At 43.0% G+C, this 26,834-nt stretch overlaps 1 protein-coding gene across 2 annotated transcripts in view; it reads right to left on the minus strand.

Moving 5' to 3' along the window:
• Positions 1-26,834, minus strand: part of LOC118396672 (ran-binding protein 10-like) — a 39,672-nt gene that overhangs the window by 11,843 nt on the left and 995 nt on the right. For both annotated transcript variants that reach the window (XM_035791005.2, XM_035791006.2), the window contains exons 2-5: positions 5,150-5,261; positions 4,850-4,902; positions 217-384; positions 44-66 (exon numbers count right to left, since the gene is read on the minus strand). In XM_035791005.2, the coding sequence (XP_035646898.1) occupies positions 44-66; positions 217-384; positions 4,850-4,902; positions 5,150-5,261 (356 nt within the window). The remainder of the gene's footprint in view (positions 1-43; positions 67-216; positions 385-4,849; positions 4,903-5,149; positions 5,262-26,834) is intronic.

Raw genomic sequence — 26,834 nt, forward strand, 5'->3', positions numbered from 1 at the left:
TGACATTGAATAAAATATGTCCACATTTCAGTATAATACTCACAGGGAGGTCTGTAAAAGCTACACCTGAAGAACAAACAGAGAGAAACAAATGTTAATGGAGTGGAAGACATTAAAAATGTGGGAACATATCAAAATGTGTGAAGGATAGTGCATTTTCATATAACAGTTAACTTGGATGTTTATTCCCCTGCACTGTTGTTGTGCAGTTCTCACCTAGACTGATGCCATTCTTGGTGTAGAAACAGGTGTTGTTAATTAGGTTCACACAGCAACCAATCACATCGCCAGTGGTGAAGGTTGGGCCATATGGTTGGCCAGTCCCTGAAGAGCAGAAGGAGTGTCCATCATCACCGTGGTAACCATACGAGTGCTTGTCCCAACCTGGGATAGGAGACAAAGGCAGAAGTGATGAAAGGAAATCTAGACCTATGGTACATGAATATTACACATTAACAACATGGTGGAAACAAATTGAGAAACTCAACACTTCCATAAGCTTACAATTACAAGTAACCATTCTCATCTGACATCTAACTAGATGAATATGCATCAGTTAATGGTTAGGGAAGTGCCACTCATACAGAGAGGGGAAGGGGTGAGATGGGTGAGCCAGCGGTGTGATGAGCAATAATATCCCCATAAAAGACAGTGACACGGGAGGAGCTGAGCCTGACAAATGGTCTCTTTCATTTGGATATCCCCAATTGTGTCCTGTGTAGCATGTGCAATACTCTGGGTGGCCAGCGAGAGGCATCAGTCTCTGAATAGGAGCACTGACCGATGAGTCATACTCAAAACAGAGCCTTACATGTGTGTGCATGGTATCAATAGGGACAGGGAAGGACAGTAGACTGCATGGGCAGAGGGAGCTCTGTATGGAGAGATCTTCAGTGCATGTGTTTGTGTGGGGGGATGTACTGTGTCGGCTCGTGTGTGTCTGCAGAATGTATATTGTCGGCTCAATCAGTGTCTGTCACCAACCAAAAAGAGAAAGTAGGTCGTGTGTGAACTGTGAGGTATTAGATTAATCTGCGGAGCAGCGCCGACAGGGATATTACTCCTAAAGCTGGGCTCAGTGTTCCCTACATGCTAATGAAATGGGCAGGGCTCCACTATGGGATCAGACACACAGAGGTCAACAAGGAATTTACAACTATTACAGCCAGGACCTGAACAGCCACCTACACAAATGTACAAAAGTCTGTTGGCATATATTGTACTAGAAACCCAGTAACAAAATAAATATTCATAAACAATGTTCATACAACTAAACTCTCCAACACAACAGCACACCCCATTTCCACCATATTCCAACCATTGTGTAACACAGATACATTTGAAGCAATCAGAGCAGGGTGTGAATGAAGAGCAGTTGAAATCAGCAAGAGCATGTAGAATTGGCTGGATGAGTCCAAAGCATTCCAAAGGCCTCAGGCGCCATGGAGAACCCAATAGGCAGGTGACACAGCCTGAGGAAGTGGTCATACAATTGGTCAGCGCAGCTTGGAGGAATGATCTAATTGGCAGGGAATCGCATCGGTGGACAAGAGGAAACATAGCTCCCATGGGCCTAGGTCCGAAATATACCCACCCTCCTGTGTCACAGCAGCCACTGTAACAGTCAGTTCTCTCTTCTTGTGTGTGAGACAGTGTGTGTGCCTGCATAGGTGTGGGGGGGAAAGGGCGAGACAGTACTTGATGGAGTAAAGCAAGAATGTATTCTCTACATGCACTTTATGCTCATCCCCCATTGCCTGTTCTTAAGTTTCACCTTTGCATCTTTTATTTTCAGTTTTGTACACCAGCTTCAAACAGCAGAAAATACTATATTTTTAGTTATGGAAAATATATTTCAGCGGTTTAGATAATATAATAATAATAATAATATATGCCATTTAGCAGACGCTTTTATCCAAAGCGACTTACAGTCATGTGTGCATACATTCTACGTATGGGTGGTCCCGGGAATCGAACCCACTACCCTGGCGTTACAAGCGCCATGCTCTACCAACTGAGCTACAGAAGGACCACTGAGCTACAGAAGGACCACAGATGACACAATGATTCTCAACACCAGTGGTCCCGTACCCCTTCAAACATTCAACCTCCAGCTGAGTACCACCTCTAGCACCAGGGTCACCTGACTCAAAATAAAAAATTTGCCATAATTTTAAGCCTGCCACACACACACTATATCACACATTTATTAAACATAAGAATGAGTGTGAGTTGACGTCACAACCCAGCTCGTGGGAAATGACAAAGAGCTCTTATAGGACCAATAATAATAATTAAATTTTGCCATCTTACAAAAATGTTTGATTTGTTCATCATAAATTGTGAATAACTTACCACAGATTAATTAGAAGGGTGTGCACACAGTCTGTGCTTGTATTTAGTGTTCATGCTAGTGAGGGCCAAGAATCCACTCTCACATAGGTACATGGTTGCAAAGGGCATCAGTGTCTTAACAGCACGACTTGCCAAGGGAGGATACTCTAAGCGCAGCCCAATCCAGAAATCTGGCAGTGGATTCTGATTAAAGTCCATTTTCACAGAACTGCTTGTTGCAATTTCAATGTTCAGATATCGGTAAGTGGACTGGAGGCAGGGCATGAGAGGGATAACGAATCCAGTTGTTTGTGTCGTCCATTTCGGAAAGTACTTTGCTATATCACATGACATTGTCTGTAAGCTTGCGTTCAATTGCACACAAAAAAAATCATACAATGATGGAAAGTCCTGTGTGTTGTCCTTGTTAAACGCAGACAGAGAAGAGCCCCAACTTCTTAATCATAGCCTCAATTTTGTCCCGCACATTTAAAATAGTTGCGGAGAGTCCCTGTAATCCTAGATTCAGATCATGCAGGCGAGAAAAAACATCACCCAGACTGGCCAGTCGTGTGAGAAACTCGTCATCATACAAGCGGTCAGACAAGTGAAAATGATGGTCAGTAAAGAAAACTTTAAGCTCGTCTCTCAATTAAAAAAAAAACATGTCAATACTTTGCCCCTTGATAACCAGCCCACTTCTGTATGTTGTAAAAGCGTTACATGGTCGCTGCCCATATCATTGCATAATGCAGAAAATACACGAGAGTTCAGTGGCCTTGCTTTAACAAAGTTAATCATTTTCACTGTAGTGTCCAAAACGTCTTTCAAGGTGTCAGGAATTCCCTTGGCAGCAAGAGCCTCTCAGTGGACACTGCCGTGTTCCCAAGTGACATTGGGAGAAAGTGTTTGAAAGCGTGTTAACAATCCACTATGTTTCCCTGTCATGGCTTTTGCGCCATGAGTACAGATACACATCCTGACCACCAAAGGCCATTTGATGTCACAAAGTTGTCCAGTACTTTAACAATGTCCTATCCTGTTGTCCTGGTTACCAGAAGAGGATGCATTCCATAAATGTGCGCGAACCCAGTCTCTGGTGGCACAGCTAGCACAGCGATGCAGTGCCCTAGACCACTGCGCCACCCGGGAGGCCTCTGACCACTTTTTTGATAGACCAAGTCGCAGCGGTTAATGTGATTGGATGTTTCATTTTATTTTTGGCAGTGAAACGAGACTACTATGGCAAGAAGAAAAAAAACTCACCCAAATGTATCGCCCCGTTGGAAAACGTGACTCACATTTCTATTTGGACTAACCCTGGGGGTACGCGCACCCCAGTTTGGGAATAGCCGCTCTACACTATACTTGCTTGCTTGTTTTATCAAACTGAAATTAGACAAACTATTATAATTTTAGCAACCAGGAAATGAGGGAGCAATTTCTGCATAGTGCACCTTTAACTGGTGATGAAATGAAAAGTGTTTGATTAACTATTTACTGCTGAGCAGTGGGCCAAGCCAGGGTGCAGATGGCCCTGTATTCATACACTGATACTGCTCTGTACTCTCCGTGTTTGGTGGCAAACACTCATCTACTAGCCTGTTTGGTTACATCCAATCTCATCAGGCCCTGGCATGAGAGTGTCTCTGCTTGGATGACTTAATTCACTGAACCAGAAGAGCTGCAGACTGAACAATTTGATCTATATTCAAACTATTCTACAATGGGCTAAACGTAACTGTATTGTGGAATATAAGATTGAGGAAAATACTGCATTGAGAATGAAATGGCCTTGAGAGGATTACTAAATGAACAACCATTACAAATGTATTTCTCCCTTCCTCTTCAATGAATGTGAGCCGTCCTGTCTGTGGCAGCTCCACGTTCACCTGACCTTCATACAGGTCAGACAAAGGTATTGGGTGGCATTTTGCATGTTAAATGTCATCTCTCATTACTAAAGTCTCTGCACAAACAAGTCCAGGCATGTTCTGTAACAGTGACATTAAATCTCGATGCATCCATTCCAGGTTCTCCAGACTTTAATTCATTTAAAAGAATTTCAACAATTTTCTCAACTAGGCAAGTCCGTTAATTAAGATCAAATTCTTATTTACAATGATGACTCCCAATCACGGCCAGTTGTGATACAGCCTGAATTCGAACCTGGGTGTCTGTAGTGAAGCCTCAAGCACTGAGATGCAGTGCCTAAGACCGTTGCACCACTAGGGAGCACTGACAATACATCTGGAAACAAATCTGGATATAGATTTTGTAGATGAACAATGTCTGAGTTGTGATAATAAAAACACAGGTTTAGTTGTCCACAATCTATTACAGCCAAACAAGCAAACCTTACACACACTGACTACTACTCCTTGTCCTTCAATACCTAACCAATCAAGCAAAGATTATGGACAGGGTTCTAGCTGTGAACCCTATGACCTCCAAAACCCACACTCATCCTACAATCTAAAAATTCCAGTCTGCCACCGCCTTCCCTCATACTCACCAGGCAGTCTGTTCATGTTGACTCCCTGGGCAGACAGACCAATCCCCATGTACCTGGAGACAACAGGAGATCAATGGTCAGCGACAACATCAGTTTAGACAACATGAGTCAGTCTAATGAGTCAATAGCTGCTGATAAATCCTTTCAGTCCCCAAATTGCCTTCAGTTATTTACTGCTCTCTTTAGTTTCTCACACCATTTTCAATAGCTAACATTGGTAAACAAACCACAAGGTTAAAATAAAAAAAGGTGGGAGGTCAGAACAGTCAGTGGGGTTACCAAGTATCAGAAAACCCTTACCCATCTCTGCCCTTGCTGACAATCTTCACTTCAAAGTAGTAGATCCCACAGGCGGCTGGTATGGGATGAGTGGCACGCACAGACGCGGCATCCTTGTGATTCTTCCCATGACCTACAAAAGGAGCAAAACTTTGTGTTACAGTCAGTATAGTACACCACACAAACAAAGGTCAATGTCAAGAGTGCATAAATCTAACCAGAAAAAAGGACCCTGAAAACCCTCATACTGTACGTATTACTAAACCCTTTCAAAACTCAACCATATCCCTGTCAATCCTACCTCACTTTACAATCATATGTCATGCAAATTCATACTCAAATTCTATGACAAGAAATCTGATAGCTCTTCAAAAGTTCCTTTCATAGGAGTATACATGCATGCATAAAGAGTTGCAATTTGCAGAAATCACTGCCATTTCCTGGTTGCTAAAATAATAGTTAGTCTAATTTCAGTTTGTGACAAAACAAGCAATGAACAGTGTAGAGACACTGTGTCATCTAAACCGCTGTGAAATATATTTTCAATAACCAAAAATATTGTATTTTTCAGCTGTTTGAAGCTGGTGTACAAACCCAAAAGTAAAAGAGCAAAAATGAAATGGTAGGCATAGAAATAGCACACATAGAACAGATCCACCGCTTTTAAGACCTGCTTTCAAAGCGATTAATAGATCTATAACTCAGATTTCTATGTGAATTTGGTCAGGTTGCCACAAAGTTAGATTGCAGCTGTAAGGTCATTTCCATGAGCACCAACATGTGAAGTTCATAGGAGCATGTCAAATGAAAGCTAATAGTATATATACACATACATACATACCATTTTTTTTAAATTAAGGCATATACTGTGTGGCAAAAATGTATTTAGTCAGCCACCAATTGTGCAAGTTCTCCCACTGAAAAAGATGAGGCTTGTAATTTTCATCATAGGTACACTTCAACTATGACAGACAAAATGAGAAGAAAAAAAATCCAGAAGATCACATTGTAGGATTTTTAATGAATTTATTTGCAAATTATGGTGGAAAATAAGTATTTGGTCAATAACAAAAGTTTCTCAACACTTTGTTATATACCCTTTGTTTGCAATGACAGAGGTCAAATGTCTTTTCACACACTGTTGCTGGTATTTTGGACCATTCCTCCATGCAGATCTCCTCTGCATTGGGGCTGTTGTTGGGCAACACGGACTTTCAACTCCCTCCAAAGATTTTCTATGGAGACTGGCTAGGCCACTCCAGGACCTTGAAATGCTTCTTACGAAGCCACTCCTTCGTTGCCCGGGCGGTGTGTTTGGGATCATTGTCATGCTGAAAGACCCAGCCACATTTCATCTTCAATGCCCTTGCTGATGGAATGATACTTGGTCCCATTCATTCCTTCCTTTACACGGATCAATCGTCCTGGTCCCTTTGAAGAAAAACAGCCCCAAAGCATGACGTTTACACCCCCATGCTTCACAGTAGGTATGGTGTTCTTTGGATGCAACTCAGCATTCTTTGTCCTCCAAACACGACGAGTTGAGTTTTTACCAAAAAGTTATATTTTGGTTTCATCTGACCATATGACATTCTCCCAATCTTCTTCTGGATCATCCAAATGCTCTCTAGCAAACTTCAGACGGTCCTGGACATGTACTGGCTTAAGCAGGGGTACACGTCTGGCACTGCAGGATTTGAGTCCCTGGCGGCGTAGTGTGTTACTGATGGTAGGCTTTATTACTTTGGTCCCAGCTCTCTGCAGGTCATTCACTAGGTCCCCCCGTGTGGTTCTGGGATTTTGCTCACCGTTCTTGTGATCATTTTGGCCCCACGGGGTGAGATCTTGCGTGGAGCCCCAGATCGAGGGAGATTATCAGTGTTCTTGTATGTCTTCCATATCCTAATAATTGCTCCCACAGTTGATTTCTTCAAACCAAGCTGCTTACCTATTGCAGATTCACTCTTCCCAGCCTGGTGCAGGTCTACAATTTAGTTTCTGGTGTCCTTTGACAGCTCTTTGGTCTTGCCCATAGTGGAGTTTGGAGTGTAACTGTTTGAGGTTGTGGACAGGTGTCTTTTATACTGATAACAAGTTCAAACAGGTGCCATTAATACAGGTAACGAGTGTAGGACAGAGGAGCCTCTTAAAGAAGAAGTTGCAGGTCTGAGCCAGAAATCTTGCTTGTTTGTAGGTGACCAAATACTTATTTTCCACCATAATTTGCAAATAAATTCATTAAAAATCCTACAATGTGATTTTCTTCTCATTTTGTCTGTCATAGTTTAAGTGTACCTGTGATGAAAATTACATGCCTTTTTAAGTGGGAGAACTTGCAAAATTGGTGGCTGACTAAATACTTTTTTTGCCCCACTGTACATGTTCTACCCTAAATGTATGTGTGTGTTGGAGTGTCAGCGTAGTATGTGTGAGGGTGTGCATAGAGCCAGTGCAATGGAATCAGTGCAAAACAATTAAGAAAATTCAATAATAAAAAGGAGGTCAATGTAAATTGTCCAGGTAGACATTTGATTAACTGTTCAGCACTCTTATGGCTTGGGGGTAGAAGCTGTTCAGGTGCCTATTGGTCAGACTTGGCTCTCCAGTACCACTTGGGTGGCTGAAGTCTGACAATTTTTAGGGCCTTCCTCTGACACTGCCTGGTATTGAGGTCCTGTATGGCAGGGAGTTCAGCCCCAGTGATGTACTGGGCCGTATGCACTACCCTATGTAGCGCCTTGCGGTCGGGTGCCGTGTGTTACATACTAATATAACCCTCCTTGCTGGTCGATGTAGGGCTGGGCGCTATTCCGTATTTTACGATATAATGGTATGGATGCCTGCAACGGTTTGGTATTTGTTTTGTTAAATGTGATACGTGGTGTGTAACAGGGGACCCTGTAATCTTTGGCTACATTTAATGATTTATTTGAGCTACTTCATGTAGCTGACATTATTCATGCTTCGCCTATTTCTCTTTGATTTAGAAGATACTGTTGCACAAACAACATGCTGATTTAGGTCTACACAATCACTGGAATTATCAGTCTGTATAGCTAAATAAATTCTCTGACTCAGTACATTAATTAGCTAGCTAGCTAGCGATTAGCATCAGCAGCTAACAAGATTTAGGCCAACTTGCTAAAGACAAACCAGCTGTTTGCAGATGTAAGAAACACAACCTAATAGTGTAATTCTGGAACGCTAGTGGATTTATATTAAGTAGGAAAGTGAAAACAGCATTGTTGTCATCAACATTGTTGCATGTGCTGCATTGTGTTTAATCTGCATTGTCAATGCAGCACATGCAACAAGTGTCTTGTGGTCAAGCAACAACAAATGCGCTCCTTGACTGACAGTCATCTCCCTCTCCATGCTGCTTTCCACACAGACCTCGCCCCACCTCCTGTCAGTCAAGGAGCGCATTTGTTGTTGCTTGACCACAAGACACTTGTTGCACTTTGCCAGATGATTACATGACCCATCACATTAACCAGGTGTGTCTGATGGGGATTACGGCCATCTATTGTATAATAATGCTAAAATATTTGTATCTGGAATTTGTCTTTCAGCATCAGTAGAACACACTGGACTCTCCTCCACCAGTCATACAAGGAGAATTGTCAAATGTCTCCCATCAAAAATAGAGTTGGCCCAAGGAAGCACTTGTTCAGAGTGAGCGGTCTGTCCACCAGAGGATGGTTGCTGACTGCAAGACCACCTGTCAAGAACCTGCAGTTGTCTCCGAGGACCCCTACTGAACCAGAAAACAAAGACATCAGGATGCATTACAGCTTTGATTTTGCTCAACAGGTAAGCAATATGTCCTCCTTTATACTGATTAAGGACATAGATTGATAGATACACACATGAAGCAGGCAAATGCCTATGACTGAGCTGTGTAAAGACAGACTGACAGGGGTGAGACAATTCATTTAAATTTATATGAATGTTATTTTGTTGTTTGCAGGTGCACTATCCTTCCGACCCTATGCAGCCAGGTCCCATCTACTTTTAAATTCCTCGCAAGTGTGGCTTGTTTGGTGTCTGCTATGAAGGAACACAAGTCAACTACTAGGCATGTCATCCAGCAAAGACAGCAGCACAGTCATTGGGGAAAGTTGAGGAAACACGTGTGGACCTGAATTGTGATAACTGCAGTGGCCAAAACAAGAACAATTTAGTGCGCGGACCAGGCACAAGCTCCGCCACAGTCTGGACCTTCACTTCCTGATCACAGGCCACACCAAGTTAACCTCCAACTGGTGCTTCGGCCTCATCAAGCAGCGCTTCAGAAAGACCAGAGTGAACACTGCTGGTGTTGTGAAGGCCAGCACTGTGACAGGGTTAACATCTAACAGCTGGTTGGACTGTGTATGGTATGGTACGGTGCTGGTGGAAAGCTATGGCTGGTAACAACACCTGTACTTCAAGGCCACAGTCACAGATCAAGCGGTACCAGCACTTCATGTGAATATCAGTTTCATTGCATGGTATGAGGTTATTCTTCTTATCTAAAATAGGGAGGAGAATTGATGTTATGCAAGGTTGTAGTGTCAATCTTTTTAGTTATTTTCTGTTTTACAGATTTGATGCTCTGTAGCCTGGTGTTGTTGTCGCCAAGGAGCGTACGGACTAAATCGGGACCACGTTTCAGCTGCTGCACAACGCTGACATCCTTCCTCCCATAGATGGTCTGCCTGATCAAGCACCACCTGGACTGGACACAGCTAGACAAACAATCTTTTTGACAAGATCAGGGAATTTTGCAACGAAGAGGCTATAGACATCAAATGCCCTACAACAAAGTCAAGGGCAGGACAGAAACAGGCTCTCCGAATAAATATTCCCATGCATGGTTCGGACGAACCAGTCATCAGCACTATCTGCAGTGCCTCTATTCACATGCCTCTCTCTTAACACAACAAACATTGCTGCTACTATTTATTTATTTAACCCGCTGCTCAGCAACTTTACCACTGATTGTAATGCATATACAGTTGAAGTCGGAAGTTAAAAATACACTTAGGGGGACGGTAGGGGACGCCATGTGCGACTGACGTGTTTTCCGTTTGCTCCCGTGGTATTCTTAAAGTTTATGTGAATTCTGCAGCAGAACCATATTTATTTTCAAATATTAATTTGGTGATCCCTTTCCGTAAAAAAACAAGACTACTTTGCTTCCGAATGTCAGCATGTCGACCAAGCATAAGGCCAAAAGCATGACTTTGAGAAAACCCGGCCGACAAGACCCGCTCTCATCACCGCCCTCTCCTGAGTCTGAGGGCCCGAGGACGCACACTTTAACCGGGGGCGCGGCTTGGCGGCGCCGAAATGAACATTGAGGCCATCAAACTACTACGCTCAGATAGTTGAAATGAAAACACAGGTGGTTGCTACGATTGAGGCCAGAATACAGGAGGTTTCTGATACTTTAAAAGCAGATTTAACCATCCTGCGGAACGAGACTGTGCCAGCAATCACAATACTCAAAACAACAACTGCGTCACACACTACAACGATTGCGGCACTGGAGGCTTCCGCTACTAATGTCTCCGATTTAACTACATCCCTGGAGGCTGAAGTTAAACGCCTAGCTGCGGATTTGAAAAAGGTGAAGGAGAGCTGCGTGAGTCTAGAGGGATTCTCTCGCCGCAATAATCTGAGACTTGTATCGGTCCCAGAGTCCGCCGAAATGCATCGCGCCACGGATTTCGTTTCGGGGCTGCTGAAGGATGTTCTTGCCTTAGATGAAAAGCCCCTGATTGATCGAGCCCACCGGTCGCTGCGCCCAAAGCCCCGGGATGGGGAGAGGCCCCGTGACATAATGCACTTTTTTCATGAGAAGATGGAGATCCTCCGACGAGCCCGCAATACCACTCTGAGCTTTCAAGGATAGAGCTTTTCCATCTACCAGGACTACTCCCCCACTGTTTCCAGGCAGCGCACAGCTTTCGGACAGGCCAAACGAGTACTTCAGGACCATCCAAGTGTGAAGTATGGACTGCGATTCCCGGCCCGTTTATGGATATCTCACGAGGGTAAAGACTACACATTTGAGTCTCCGAATCTCAGGATCTCCGGCTCACATTCAACGTCACATCAAGAAGTCTTGAATATGCTCACAGTTCAGCAACTGTTGCTTGCGTACTGTGGATAGTAAGTAACCCACTTGTGGTACAATTATGCTGAGACATAACAGGCTAGTCTTGTATAGTTGGTGAAACTATTCAGGCTTATTTGAGGTGATCTAATGTTTTGATCGTCTAGGTTGTGTGCCTCATCTCGCTCACCTATTTAGTTTGTTTACACATTGTCTCGGTGACTCAAAATATTTTTGGTTATTTGTTTACTGCATCCGTTTGCATTGACCAAGTTAACAGTAAATGTCTCCAGAGGCTACACGGTTTTTGGGGCGTCATTTATGCCCAGCAAACGTTCAATGTTGCGCACACTTAGTTTTTTGGTATTGGTTGTAAGCTGTCTCAGCTTCAACTAGGCTACTATTATAATTACTATTATTAATTGATTGTCTTACTACGATTTCCTTACATCAAATTAGATTTTTGGCTGAGAGCCTTTATACATTTTATTTTCCCTCTCAATGCCTGTTATAAGACTGGGAATACAATTATATACATCTACAAGAGGTGCTTTTGTCATTCCGTTTGCACAAGGGATTCGACTTTTTTTAATTAAAAAAAATGCATACAAATCTTTCTTTTTGCTGCTTGATCCACTAACAAAACGCAACTTTAAAGAGCGGGACTGTGGGTTTAGGTTTAAGACCGCACTCTCACAGACAAACTGTGCGAAGAGAACATGTTCTATTTAGGCTTGTACCTCGTTTGGGCAGGTTGAATTGTTCAGGTCTAATGTTGTCATTCTGTCTTTTTAGTTTTTTTTATCTGTTTTTTTCCAAACATTTACCACCGTACATTATTACTCTGAGACAAGTTATTCTGGGGGTTTTGGGCACTCATTGCTTTTCCATTCTATGCTCTGATGACAGGGTTGAATAACGGGAATGCCCAGAGGGGCCGAAATAATACGATCAAGTACATTTCTTGGAATACCAAAGGGGTTAACAACCCGGTGAAGCGTAAGAGGGTGTTGACACAATTAAAGGGTTTGAATGCAAATATTGCATTTCTACAAGAGACTCACTTGAGGACTGGTGAGCATTTTAGGATGCGTAAGGACTGGGTTGGTCAAGTGTTCCACTCGAACTTGCATAGTAAATCAAGAGGTGCTGTCTACTATTCCCAATTTAGATTCTCATTTGTTGATTTTAGGGGGGGGATTTAAACTGTAAAATGTCCCCAGTTCTTGACAAGTCCTCACAAACAAATACAGGCCCATCTAAATGTGCCCTACTTATTCAATCCTTTCTTCAGAAATATGCTATGTTTGAGGCCTGGTGTTTCCTACATCCTACAGATAGACAATATTCCTTTTATTCTCATGTTCATCAAACATACTCCCGGATTGATTACTTCTTTTTGGACAAAAAACTTCTGCCTAACCTTCGGCAGTGTACTTACGAGAGTATTGTTATCTCTGACCATTCACCATTAGTGCTTGAACTAGAGTTTCCCCAGCGACCTGTCTTATCAATGGCGTCTCAACCCCATTTTAATCTCAGATAAGGAGTTTGTCAATTTCATCTCTTCTGAAATCACCTTATTCCTAGAAACTAATTCAACACTAGGTATGTCCTGCTCTACCATATGGGAGTCTCTCAAAGCATACCTACGTGGCCAAATTATTTCTTATACAGCCAACCAAAACAGAGTTCGCTCCCAGCGACTTCGGGACCTGAGCGAGTCCATAGCCACACTGGATGAGAAGTATGCTACGGATCCTTCCTCTGATCTGCATAAAGAGCGCCAACTACTCCAATCTGAATTTGATGAGCTTTCTACCAGGCAAGCTGAACAGTTACTCTTGCGAGCTCGATACAAAGTCTATGAACAAGGCGACAAGGCCAGTAAACTCCTTGCGCATCAGATCCGTAAATCTGAGGTCTCACGTTTAATCCCACAAATAAGGACCCCGTCTGGTGCCACCACAGTTATACATAAAGAGATCAATGATGAATTTAAACAATTTTACTCTGCGCTATACACCTCTGAATCCCCTCAAGACCCCTTGCTGATTGACTCCTTGAATATGCCTTGAATTGCAGATGTTAATGCGAGTGTAGCGAAATGCTTGTGCTTCTAGTTCCGACAATGCAGTGATAACCAACAAGTAATCTAACTAACAATTCCAAAACTACTGTCTTATACACAGTGTAAGGGGTTAAAGAATATGTACATAAGGATATATGAATGAGTGATGGTACAGGGCAGCATACAGTAGATGGTATCGAGTACAGTATATACATATGAAATGAGTATGTAGACAAAGTAAACGAAGTGGCATAGTTAAAGTGGCTAGTGATATATTTACATCATTTCCCATCAATTCCCATTATTAAAGTGGCTGGAGTTGGGTCAGTGTCAATGACAGTGTGTTGGCAGCAGCCACTCAATGATAGTGGTGGCTGTTTAACAGTCTGATGGCCTTGAGATAGAAGCTGTTTTTCAGTCTCTCGGTCCCAGCTTTGATGCACCTGTACTGACCTCGCCTTCTGGATGATAGCGGGGTGAACAGGCAGTGGCTCGGGTGGTTGATGTCCTTGATGATCTTTATGGCCTTCCTGTAACATCGGGTGGTGTAGGTGTCCTGAGGGCAGGTAGTTTGCCCCCGGTGATGCGTTGTGCAGACCTCACTACCCTCTGGAGAGCCTTACGGTTGAGGGCGGAGCAGTTGCCGTACCAGGCGGTGATACAGCCCGCCAGGATGCTCTCGATTGTGCATCTGTAGAAGTTTGTGAGTGCTTTTGGTGACAAGCCAAATTTCTTCAGCCTCCTGAGGTTGAAGAGGCGCTGCTGCGCCTTCTTCACGACACTGTCAGTGTGAGTGGACCAATTCAGTTTGTCTGTGATGTGTATGCCGAGGAACTTAAAACTTGCTTCCCTCTCCACTACTGTTCCATCGATGTGGATAGGGGGGTGTTCCCTCTGCTGTTTCCTGAAGTCCACAATCATCTCCTTAGTTTTGTTGACGTTGAGTGTGAGGTTATTTTCCTGACACCACACTCCGAGGGCCCTCACCTCCTCTCTGTAGGCCGTCTCGTCGTTGTTGGTAATCAAGCCTACCACTGTTGTGTCGTCCGCAAACTTGATGATTGAGTTGGAGGCGTGCGTGGCCACGCAGTCGTGGGTGAACAGGGAGTACAGGAGAGGGCTCAGAACGCACCCTTGTGGGGCCCCCGTGTTGAGGATCAGCGGGGAGGAGGAGATGTTGTTGCCTATCCTCACCACCTGGGGGCGGCCCGTCAGGAAGTCCAGTACCCAGTTGCACAGGGCGGGGTCGAGACCCAGGGTCTCGAGCTTGATGACGAGCTTGGAGGGTACTATGGTGTTGAATGCTGAGCTGTAGTCGATGAACAGCATTCTCACATAGGTATTTCTCTTGTCCAGGTGGGTTAGGGCAGTGTGCAGTGTGGTTGAGATTGCGTCGTCTGTGGACCTATTTGGGCGGTAAGCAAATTGGAGTGGGTCTAGGGTGTCAGGTAGGGTGGAGGTGATATGGTCCTTGACTAGTCTCTCAAAGCACTTCATGATGACGGAAGTGAGTGCTACGGGGCGGTAGTCGTTTAGCTCAGTTACCTTAGCTTTCTTGGGAACAGGAACAATGGTGGCCCTCTTGAAGCATGTGGGAACAGCAGACTGGTATAGGGATTGATTGAATATGTCCGTAAACACACCGGCCAGCTGGTCTGCGCATGCTCTGAGGGAGCGGCTGGGGATGCCGTCTGGGCCTGCAACCTTGCGAGGGTTAACACGTTTAAATGTCTTACTCATCTCGGCTGCAGTGAAGGAGAGACCGCATGTTTTCGTTGCAGGCCGTGTCAGTGGCACTGTATTGTCCTCAAAGCGGGCAAAAAAGTTATTTAGTCTGCCTGGGAGCAAGACATCCTGGTCCGTGACTGGGCTGGGTTTCTTCTTGTAGTCCGTGATTGACTGTAGACCCTGCCACATGCCTCTTGTGTCTGAGCCGTTGAATTGAGATTCTACTTTGTCTCTGTACTGACGCTTAGCTTGTTTAATAGCCTTGTGGAGGGAATAGCTGCATTGTTTATATTCGGTCATGTTACCAGACACCTTGCCCTGATTAAAAGCAGTGGTTCGCGCTTTCAGTTTCACGCGAATGCTGCCATCAATCCACGGTTTCTGGTTAGGGAATGTTTTTATCGCACGTTCTAATGAACTCGCACACCGAATCAGCGTATTCGTCAATATTTTTATCTGACGCAATACGAAACATGTCCCAGTCCACGTGATGGAAGCAGTCTTGGGAGTGTGGAGTCAGCTTGGTCGGACCAGCGTTGGACAGACCTCAGTGTGGGAGCCTCTTTTTTAAGTTTCTGTCTGTAGGCAGGGATCAACAAAATGGAGTCGTGGTCAGCTTTTCCGAAAGGGGGGCGGGGCAGGGCCTTATCTGCGTCCCGGAAGTTAGAGTAACAATGATCCAAGGTTTTACCACCCCTGGTTGCGCAAACGATATGCTGATAAAATTTAGGGAGTCTTGTTTTCAGATTAGCCTTGTTAAAATCCCCAGCTACAATGAATGCAGCCTCCGGATAAATGGTTTCCAGTTTGCAAAGAGTTAAATAAAGTTCGTTCAGAGCCATTGATGTGTCTGCTTGGGGGGGGATATATACGGCTGTGATTATAATCGAAGAGAATTCTCTTGGTAGATAATGCGGTCTACATTTGATTGTGAGGAATTCTAAATCAGGTGAACAGAAGGATTTGAGTTCCTGTATGTTTCTTTCATCACACCATGTCTCGTTAGTCATGAGGCATACGCCCCCGCCACTCTTCTTACCAGAAAGATGTTTGTTTCTGTCGGCGCGATGCGTGGAGAAACCCGTTGGCTGCACCGCCCCGGATAGCGTCTTCCCAGTGAGCCATGTTTCGGTGAAGCAGAGGACGTTACAGTCTCTGATGTCCCTCTGGAATGCTACCCTTGCTCGGATTTCATCAACCTTGTTGTCAAGAGACTGGACATTGGCAAGAAGAATGCTAGGTAGTGGTGCGCGATGTGCCCGTGTCCTGAGTCTGACCAGAAGACCGCTACGTTTCCCTCTTTTACGAAGTCGTTTTTTTGGGGGGGGGTCGCTGCATGCGATCCATTCCGTTGACCTGTTTGTAAGGCAGAACACAGGATCTGCGTCGCGGAAAACATATTCTTGGTCGTACCAAGAATATGATGGTGAGTTGACGCTGATCTTATATTCAGTAGTTCTTCTCGACTGTATGTAATGAAACCTAAGATGACCTGGGGTACTAATGTAAGAAATAACACGTAAAAAAAAACAAAAACTGCATAGTTTCCTAGGAACGCAAAGCGAGGAGGCCATCTCTGTCGGCGCCCAGTCAGAAGAATTTACGCTTGAGGAGATTGCAACAGCAGTGTCCTCAATGAAAAGTGGTAAATCACCGGGTCCGGACGGTTTTCCAACCGAATTTTACAGGACGTCTTCTGGTCTGCTTTGCCCATTGTTGTCTCGACTATTTGCAGAGTGCCTCAATACTTCAAAGCTACCGCCTAGTCTTTATAAGGCTTCAATTTCATTACTACTAAAGAAAAACAAAGACCACCTGGAATGTGGATCCTATCGCCCAATCTCGCTTTTAAACTGTGATTACAAAATCCTAGCTAAGCTTTTAGCCATCCGTATGGAAGGCTTGCTGCACCAAGTAATACACTCTGACCAGACTGGCTTTGTGAGAAATAGGCATTTATTTTTCAATATTAGGCGCCTTATGAATATACTGTACTCCCCAGCATCGGAGGACTCGGAGGTCTCACTTGATGCCGAAAAAGCGTTTGACCGCGTTGAGTGGAATTACCTAACAGCTGCCCTTTATAGATTTGGCTTTGGCCCCAAATTCATTGCGTGGATAAAGATTCTTTATTTTTCCCCCATGGCTTCGGTACGGACTAATAACTTGTCCTCTGACTATTTTCCCTTGCACCGCGGATCCAGACAGGGTTGCCCACTCTCCCCCTTGTTGTTTGCTTTGGCAATCGAGCCTCTCGCCATTGCACTACGCTCTAATTTACTTGGGAGTAAAAGTGACAAGGAAATATTCCAATTTGTTTCAGGAAAACTTTGTTGCTCTAGCAGACAGATTGAAACAATCTTTTACTTTTTGGAATTCGCTACCCCTTTCTCTTATCGGAAGGATTAATGTCATTAAAATGAATGTTGCCCAAATTTTTATATTTATTTCAATGTTTACCCATTTTTATTCCAAAATCTTTTTTTATTTCACTGGATCAAACATTCATGCATTTTATTTGGGATGGCAAGGTACCACGGATTGGTAGAAAACATTTACAGAAGCCTAGGTCATTGGGGGGTTTAGCTACCAAATCTTCAGACATACTACTGGGCTGCAAATTTCAGAGCCGTTCTGTACTGGCTGCAGACTGATCCTACTGGCCCTAGACCACTCTGGGTCCAGACGGAGTCTGAATCGTGTAAACCTGCAGCACTTTCCTCTGTGCTGTGCTCGTCTCTCCCAGTGTCCCGAGGCAAAAGGTGTGTCAATACAATTGTAAAGCAGTCTCTTAAAATTTGGAATCAGTTCCGTTTAGCCTGTAACCTCTGAGGCTTTTCTCTATCAGGCCCAATCAATCAGAACATTTTATTTCCTCCATCTTTGAATGATGGGGCTTTTGGCATTTGGCACTCACTAGGCCTCTCCTCACTAGCCCAATTATTCTTTGATGATACATTTGCCTCTTTTTCTCAGCTGCAGGAAAAGTTAAATCTCCCTCAATCCCACTTTTTCCGCTATCTCCAGACTAGAAACTTTGTCAGGGCTAACACACCTGGATTTCCCAATAGGCCTGCGAATACAGCTAAAGAGAGCATCTTGGGGCTGAACAAGCTTCCTAGGGGCGCAATTTCAGATGCATATGCAATCATTCATGACTTACAGAACCCTTCTTTGGTGCCTTTAAAGACTCGATGGGAAAAGGATTTGGGGGAGGAACTTGGGGAAGACGCCTGGGAATCTGTGCTGCACAGAGTGCACTCGTCCTCTTTTAGCACTAGACACAGCCTCTTTCAATTCAAGGTGGTTCACCGTATCCACTGGTCGGGGGCCAAACTTGGAAGAATATTCTCTGATTTTGATCCTACCTGTGTCAGATGTAAAGTGGAACCAGCCACACTGTTGCATATGTTTTGGGGCTGGCATAAACTGTCAGGTTTCTGGGAATTAATATTTAAATGTTTCTCTGATATATATGACACTGTTATAGATCCGTCTCCCCTTACAGCCCTTTTTGGAGTACTGCCCATGGGTACCCCCCTATCAAGAATCCAGTCGGACACTGTTGCTTATACAACTCGTTTAGCTAGATGGCTAATACTACAGAACTGGAAGATGGCAGCGCCCCCATCTTATAAATATTGGGTGAGGGGTGTGTTGTGCTCTCTGAAACTAGAAAAAAATCTAATTCAATTCACGTGGGAACCCCAAACTGTTTAATGAGGCTTGGGCTCCATTCCGGTCTTACTTTAAACAGTCCATCCTCTGATGGCATTCAAATTAATACTAAAATAAGTCTGTGCCTTAAGGGTTGGAGGAGCCGCTCTCTGTGTTTTTGCTGGGGGGGGGGGCATTAAGGTCCATGTGCTTATTGATTGTGATCCGCAGATGCCTTGTTCATCTTGCTCGGGCAGAGACTGAAGTGTGAGCTTGTTTTTCCCAGTTATTTTTACACATTTACATTTAAGTCATTTAGCAGACGCTCTTATCCAGAGCGTTCACGCCTACATGAATAATCATTTTTTAATTTTTTATTTTAAAGCATTGTAAAGAAAAACCTGTCCAGTGGATGGTCGGTCTGTGGCCATGACTCTCTGTGAGTGGTTGCATTTCTCCACCCTTATCCCTTGACTGTTTACAGGAACAATGGTGAGGTGTTTGCTCTGTCCCTGTACTATAGATTGCCCTTTAACCTCTGTAGCCTTCTGCCTGGTATGTTTAACTTGTCTAAAGTATGGTATCGTTAAAGCTATTTTTTTATTTGTATTTGTATTTGTAATTTTTTTTTTCTAGTTGAGTATATTATTTATATTGCTTTGTCTTGTCTATGTGTGTGTGTGTGTGTGTGTGTGTGTAAAACTTAATAAACAGAGAAAAAAAATTAAGAAAAATACACTTAGGTTGGGGTCATTAAAACTCATTTTTCAACCACTTGAAGACAAGTAATTTTTCCAACAATTGTTCACAGACAGATTATTTCACTGTATCACAATTCCAGTTGGTCAGAAGTTTACATACACTAAGTTGACTGCCTTTAAACAGCTTGGAAAATTCCAGAAAATTATGTCATGGCTTTAGAAGCTTCTGATTGACTCAAATGACATCATTTGAGTAAATTGGAGGTGTACCTGTGGATGTATTTCAAGGCCTGCCTTCAAACTCAGTGCCTCTTTGCTTGACATCATGGGAAAAGAAATCAGCCAGAACCTCAGAAAACAATTGTAGACCTCCACAAGTCTGGTTCATCCTTGGGAGCAACTTCTAAATGCCTGAAGGTATGAAGTTATCTGTACAAACAATAGTATGCAAGTTTCAACACCATGGGACAACGCAGCAGTCATACCGCTCAGGAAAAAGACGCAGATGAACGTACTGTGGTGCGAAAAGTACAAATCAATCCCAGAACAGCAGCAAAGGACCTTGTGAAGATGCTGGAGGAATCAGGAACAAAAGTATCTGTATCCACAGTAAAACAAGTCATATATCGACATAACCTATAAGGCCGCTCAGCAAGGAAGAAGCCACTGCTCCAAAACTGCAATAAAAAAGCCAGACTATGGTTTGCAACTACACATGGGGACAAAGATCGTACTTTTTGGAAAATGTCCTCTGGTCTGATGAAACAAAAATATAACTGTTTGGCCATAATGACGATCGTTATGTTTGGAGGAAAAAGGTGGATGCTTGCAAGACGAAGAACACCATCCCAACCATGAAGCACAGTGGTGGCAGCATCATGTTCTGGGGGTACTTTGCTGCAGGAGGGACTGGTGCACTTCACAAAATAGATGGCACCATGAGGAAAGAAAATGATGTGGATATATTGAAGCAACATCTCAAGACATTAGTCAGGAAGTTAAAGCTTGGTAGCAAATGGGTCTTCCAAATGGACAATGACTCCAAGCATACTTACAAAGTTGTGGCAAAATCTCCGAAGGACAACAAAGTCAAGGTATTGGAGTGGCCATCACAAAGCCCTGACCTCAATCCAATAGAAAATTTCTGGACAGAACTGAAAAAGTGTGTGCGAGCAAGGAGGCCTACAAACCTGACCCAGTTACACCAGCTCTGTCAGGAGGAATGGGCCAAAATTCACCCAACTTATTGTGGGAAGCTTGTGGAAGGCTACCCAAAACTTTGACCCAAGTTAAACAATTTAAAGGCAATGCTACCAAATACACTCAATTAGTATGTACATTTCTGACCCACTGGGAATGTAGTGAAAGAAATAAAAGCTGAAATCAATCACTCTATTATTCTGACATTTCACATTCTTACAATAAAGTGGTGATCCTAAATGACCTAAGACAGGGAATTTTTACGAGGATTAAATGTCAGGAATTGTGAAAAACTGAGTTCAAATGTATATGGCTAAGGTGTATGAAAACTTCCGACTTCAACTGTAACTACCTCATCTATCACTGGTATCATTGATATTGTTTTTGTACATACTGTATATTATTTGGTTCTTTCGCTACTGGCATTGACACCTTTTTTTTCTCATTATATTGACACCATCTATTTTTGATATTTCTACTATGCCTGTAACCATTTTGCAGTACCAAATTAGACAAGAGTGTTAACAAATATTTGTATCTGGACACTTTGTTTACCTGGAATGTTTCCTTATTGTAGGCTACTACTTTTACCGATTAGTCTTAATCTTTACTACACCACTCCCTGTTTAGCACATGACCTCACATGTGAATTCTTAAAGAGATAGGTGGGGCTGGTGTAAGAGTGTGTGAACAACGCTGAATGGGTGTAGACAAATTAGAGCTCTCCAGTAGGTGTACCAAAACATTCAGGGGCTATTTTCTCAAAAGTGGGGATACAAGTTTATCAACTTTCAAAGCAGAATTACTTTCCCATTGATCCTCGCATGCAGTGTATGACATACCATTTTGTAGCTCTGCGTCTCTGCTTTCATCCAACGTAAAAAAACACAATTTCAAATGTTGCTACATAAGACTGAATTAATCAAGGCGGTCAGTCACAGTTGATACGTTTCCAGTTTGTTATAGACAGGCCATGTGTAGCCAATGTGATTTATACAATACTTCATTTTTCAGGATATTTTTTTGCAGGCTGCAAAGTTTTTATTTGTTGGCTTTATGTAACTTATTTTTTTACATAGTTGGCAATGGCAAAAAGTTACTTTAGGATTGTATCATTTTAATTTAGATAGAATTTTGATTACCCACATAACAATGATTGAGATATGAAGACGTTATTTTAAATTAAATTAAACTGTTTCACGGAGATGTGCATATGAAATCCACAACTGGCACAAAGATTGGTAGAAATGGTAAGATAGACCGCTGCGCCAATTGATAGGCCCTAAAGCACATCATTCCAGTGATCGAGGCGTCGCTACAGATCCAGGTTCGATCACGGGCTGTGTCGCATGGAGACGGCGCACAATTGGCCCAGCGTTGTCTGGGTCAGGGGAGGGTTTGGCCGATTGGAATGTCCTTGTCCCATCATGCTCTAGTGACTCCTTGTGGTGCCGGGCGTATGCACGCTGACTTCGGTCGCCAGCTGTACAGTGTTTTCTCCAACACATTGGTGCGGCTGGCTTCCGGGTTAAGCGAGCAATGTGTCAAGAAGCGGTGCAGCTTGGCAGGGGCATGTTTCGGGGGACGCATGGCTCTCAACCTTCGCCTCTCCTGAGTCTGTACGGGAGTTGCAGCGATGGGACAAGACCACCTACCACTTGGATATCACAAAATTGGGGAGAAAACGGGGTAAAGAATACCCCACAAAAATAGCAAATAAATGGTAAGATAAATATGCATTCCACATGAGAAATGTTGCAGACTCCTCGTGTAGCCTATTACTGCAACTTCATGAGAGTAATGGCAGAATCTGCGAAAGCAGGAAAAGGGTTGGGCCAGGTTTGTGTTTTTTCTTATGGTTATCTAGATCTCAGGTGCCCTCGAGGCATTTGTCTTATTTCATGAAACCATAAGCATCAAGCATCAGACATTCTCAACGAGAAGCATTGAAGATCCCGAAGAACACAGTGGCCATCATTTTTAAATGGAAGAAGTTTGGAACCACCAAGAGTCTTGCTAAAGCTGGCCGCCCGGCCAAACTGAGCAATCAGAGGAGAAGAGCCTTGGTCAGGGAGGTGACCAAGAACCCAATGGTCACCCTGACAGAGCTCCAAAGTTCCTCTGTGGAGATGGGAAAACCTTCCAGAAGGACAACCATCTCTGTAGCACTCCACCAATCAGGCTTTTATGGTAGAGTGGCCAGACGGAAACCATTCCTCAGTAAATAGCATATGACAGCCCGCTTGGAGTTTGCCAAAAGGCACCTGAAGACTCTTAGACCATAAGAAACACGTCTGGATCAAACCTGGCACCATCCATATGGTGAAGCATGGTGGAGGCAGCATCATGCTGTGGGGATATTTTTCAGCGGCAGGGACAGTCAGGATCGAAGGAAAGATGAACAGAGAAAAGTATAGAGAGATCCTTGATGAAAACCTGCTCCAGAGCCCTCAGGACCTCAGACTGGGGTGAAGGTTTACCTTCCAACAGGAAAACGACCATAAGCACACAGCCAAGACAATGCAGGAGTGGCTTTGGGACAAGTCTCAATGTCATTGAATGGCCCAGCCAGAGCCCGGACATGAACCCGATCGAACATCTCTGGAGACCTGAAAATAGCTGTGCAGCGATGCTCCCGTTCCATCTTGACAGAGCTTGAGAGGATGTGAGATATTCCCAAAATACAGGTGTGCCCAAGTAGGCTTGAGGCTGTAATCACTGTGAAAGGTGCTTCAACAAAGTACTGAGTAAACGGTCTGAATTACTTATGTAATAGTGATATTTAAGTTATTTTTTTGGCAAAAATTTATATAAACATGTTTTTGCTTTGTCATTATGGGGTATTTTGTTTAGATTGATGAGTAAAAATGTATATTTAATACATTTTAGAACAAGGCTGTAACGTAACAAAATGTAGGAAAAGGGAAGGGGTATGTATACACTGCATGTAAGTGGTACTGTACCTCTCCTCTGTACTGTGTCCCTGTCAGTAAAGCACAGCCATCTTCATGATCATATCGTACAAATCCACCAGTCATGCTTTGCCACAGTCATTATGACTAATAGAGAAGCAGTGTACTTATTATCACCTTTGATTTCATCAGCAACATTAATCACTTCTATTTTCAGCCCTCTCCTTTCTGTAACCAAAGCCCAGCAGGCCCCTCTATGACCGTACAAACAGCCATAATAAATACAACACATGAACACACTTGTGTCTATAAATACCTCCAGCTAACACCACCACCTCAACATACAGCACTCAGAGCCACATAGTCCTGGGAGTGAGACTCTCGCTGTCTCCGTCAATCACACACACACAATTATTTAGAGGCCAAATGTTGTTTAACATCCACATAAGCCTAAGTAGTTGGTTAACAATGTGTTATTAGAGCATAATGTAGGCATACTCAAATATGGCTATTAACGTGCACCATTTTATGCTGTGTAAACAACATGTCTGGTTATAGAACAAATTGTTGACCATATTGTGGGGCGTTCTTACTCCACTGTGTTTTTACTAGTTTGATTTTTTTTTTTTGAAACTGCTCATGGATTCTCTCTTTCTAAGTCCCCAGTCCAGAGTCAAAGGATCTCCCTCATGGTCAAGTCAGTGGTCAAAACAAGAATGTAGCGCAGTACTACCCACGACAGAAGACAATAAATAGCCAAGAAGGAAACAGAAAAAAACTAAAGAAAATGAGAGGAAAAGCATGAGGGAGAAACATTAGCAAACGCTGCATCACAGCTTCACACAGAGACCGGGGGAAATCAACACACAATCTGGTGATGTCACCTCTGACTGAACATGCATGATTGGTTCTTCAGACGACAGAAAACCCTCTCTATGGGCAAACATTACAAATCAGCTTAAAGGAATAGCAGGGCATGCTTAAAGTCAGCCATGTGTCCTACAGGCTATATAATTACACAATAACACTATACAACCTTTAGGCATAAAATAGAAAACTTGCAGAAATCTATACAGGTTAAATCACACACAAAAAAGCAAGTACTAAGACCAATCATTTACAATGGCTGACTATGGTACACAAATCCAAAATCCTATACCACCACTTCATAAAACACACTGATGAATCAGACAATACTGTAGCTTCGGCTATGTTCAACAGGTAAGCTGATGCCCTTTTCTGAAAAAAAAAAAACTAAAAACAATGATGAGCACAGGACGTAAGATCATCATCAATAGAAATTAGAAACAACGTTGTAGCTAAAGATGGCCCTCCTTTCATTAACAATTAAGGTCAGGGATAGAGGGCCTACACAACTAAAATGTCAGAGAGGAACAAGGCCTTAAAAATACATGCCGGTTTGAAAAACAAGAATTTTAAATGTCAATAGTCTAGGCTGAAGATAGACGCTATTATTACTCAGGCCTAATCATAGGGCCTTATGGGCCAGATGGCAAATGTTTGCATTTAGCCAAGCAGCCCAATTCGGATCATTTTTCCGCTAATTTGTCTTTTGACTAATCAGATCAGCTCTGATGTGATTGGTCAAAATACCAATTAGTGGAACAAAGATCAGAATTGGGCTGCCTGTCTAAAGGTAGCCTAACAGGACTATACAAGCCTTAACAGTCTCCACAGCATTGTCTTATGTCAAATTCTGCCTGTACAGAGGTTGATGGACAAGGGTTACGTAGGAGCAACACCACCTGACATAAGACAAGGTCTCCTCAGTATAGCTCAGGGCCTTACATGAATCAGTGGAACTTATACTGTGCAGGCCTTGCAGACATGCAACTCTTTAATATCTCTAGGCTTGAGATATAGGCAATCCTGAGATATCTCACACCTCCAGCTCCACCATGTATAATCAACAGTACCAAGGCCAAAAGGGAAACTGGCACATTGGTCAAAATAGCATAAAAAAGTTACAGGAACTGACAACACAGTGGCTTCTGTGATTTTAGAGGGAGTAACAAGCCTATAACTTTAGATGACAGACTAGACCTAATGCTGTATTCATGCTTGCTGACAATTATGATTACTAAATGTAAAAAATATGATCACAAAAAGACATCCTCAAAATGTCCCCCATCCGACTGCACTGTAAGTCCCACAATCCCGCTACACGACCAACCATGTAACACAGCCTAAATAACAAACACTCAGCTTTTGAGCCACCATCAACTAATGGGATTATGCAATTATCAGTCACAAATTATCAAGAAATCCTTGTCAACCTTCAACTCCAGACAACAATTGACCAAAGCAGTGTACCTAGGCCTGAATCCAGCACTACCACCACAGCCACCTAATGTTAAGAGAATCGTATAGCTAGCCTATTATTTCTGTAGATTCAAGTGTATGTTAATACCAGGACCTTACACTGACCAGGGCCTTGGTCTGCCTATTAATGAGGTGTGATTTTTGTTTTCCTGATCTTGTGTTAAGCACAGACTATGGTCCTATAATGACTCAAGCATTGCACTGTTGTGCGATTAGACTTGACAGTTGACTAAACATGTAGCATGTTACTCTTTCTATGATTACACAACACACATTATAGCATGATGATTTCTAGATGGATAGCTGTCAAGTCCTACTTTTGATTTTCTGCAGAACACTTAAATAACTATCTGAACCAATTGTATTTATACACCCGGGCTACTGTCTGCACACCAACAAGTTATTTGTGGTAATAAAAAAATATATATCGCTAAACTACCTGCATAAATCTCTGTGCAGGTCTTTTTATACACAACAAATGCGTTGAGGCCTCCTCCCTTGTCGCAACTGGAAGTGTAGCTGCTGGCTGGGTTGAAATGGTAGAGGATTTTGTTATTTTCAGTAAATGAAGATCTCTATGGAAACCTTAGCTGTGCTCAGTAGTTGGATCCAGAATGTATAATGATTTAGAATAATAGTCCAGCCACAGAACGACTTCATGAACTGGCAAGCCAACAGAGAGCACAATGTTTCCCTGTTCTAAATTGGTGCTTATTTTATCACAAAATACAAACACATTCTAACGTCTAGTCATATCAACGGTATGAAGACTTGCTTTTAGCCAGCTAGAACCAGAGGAAGAGGCGATAGCAGCTACATAGCTAAGTAAGCTAACGTCAGAGTTCAGTTTTAGCTAGCTAACATTAACGTTAGTAGCTACATTTTATATTGTTAGTTACTCATATATATAAATAAAACAATGGTGCATTTCGATAGTACTAGTTAGCTAATGTTTGCGTGCTATTATTTAGCTAGTTACTGCATTGGCTAA

This window comes from Oncorhynchus keta, chromosome 17 (genome assembly GCF_023373465.1).
Source record: "Oncorhynchus keta strain PuntledgeMale-10-30-2019 chromosome 17, Oket_V2, whole genome shotgun sequence".
In the NCBI taxonomy this organism is placed as follows: domain Eukaryota; kingdom Metazoa; phylum Chordata; class Actinopteri; order Salmoniformes; family Salmonidae; genus Oncorhynchus; species Oncorhynchus keta.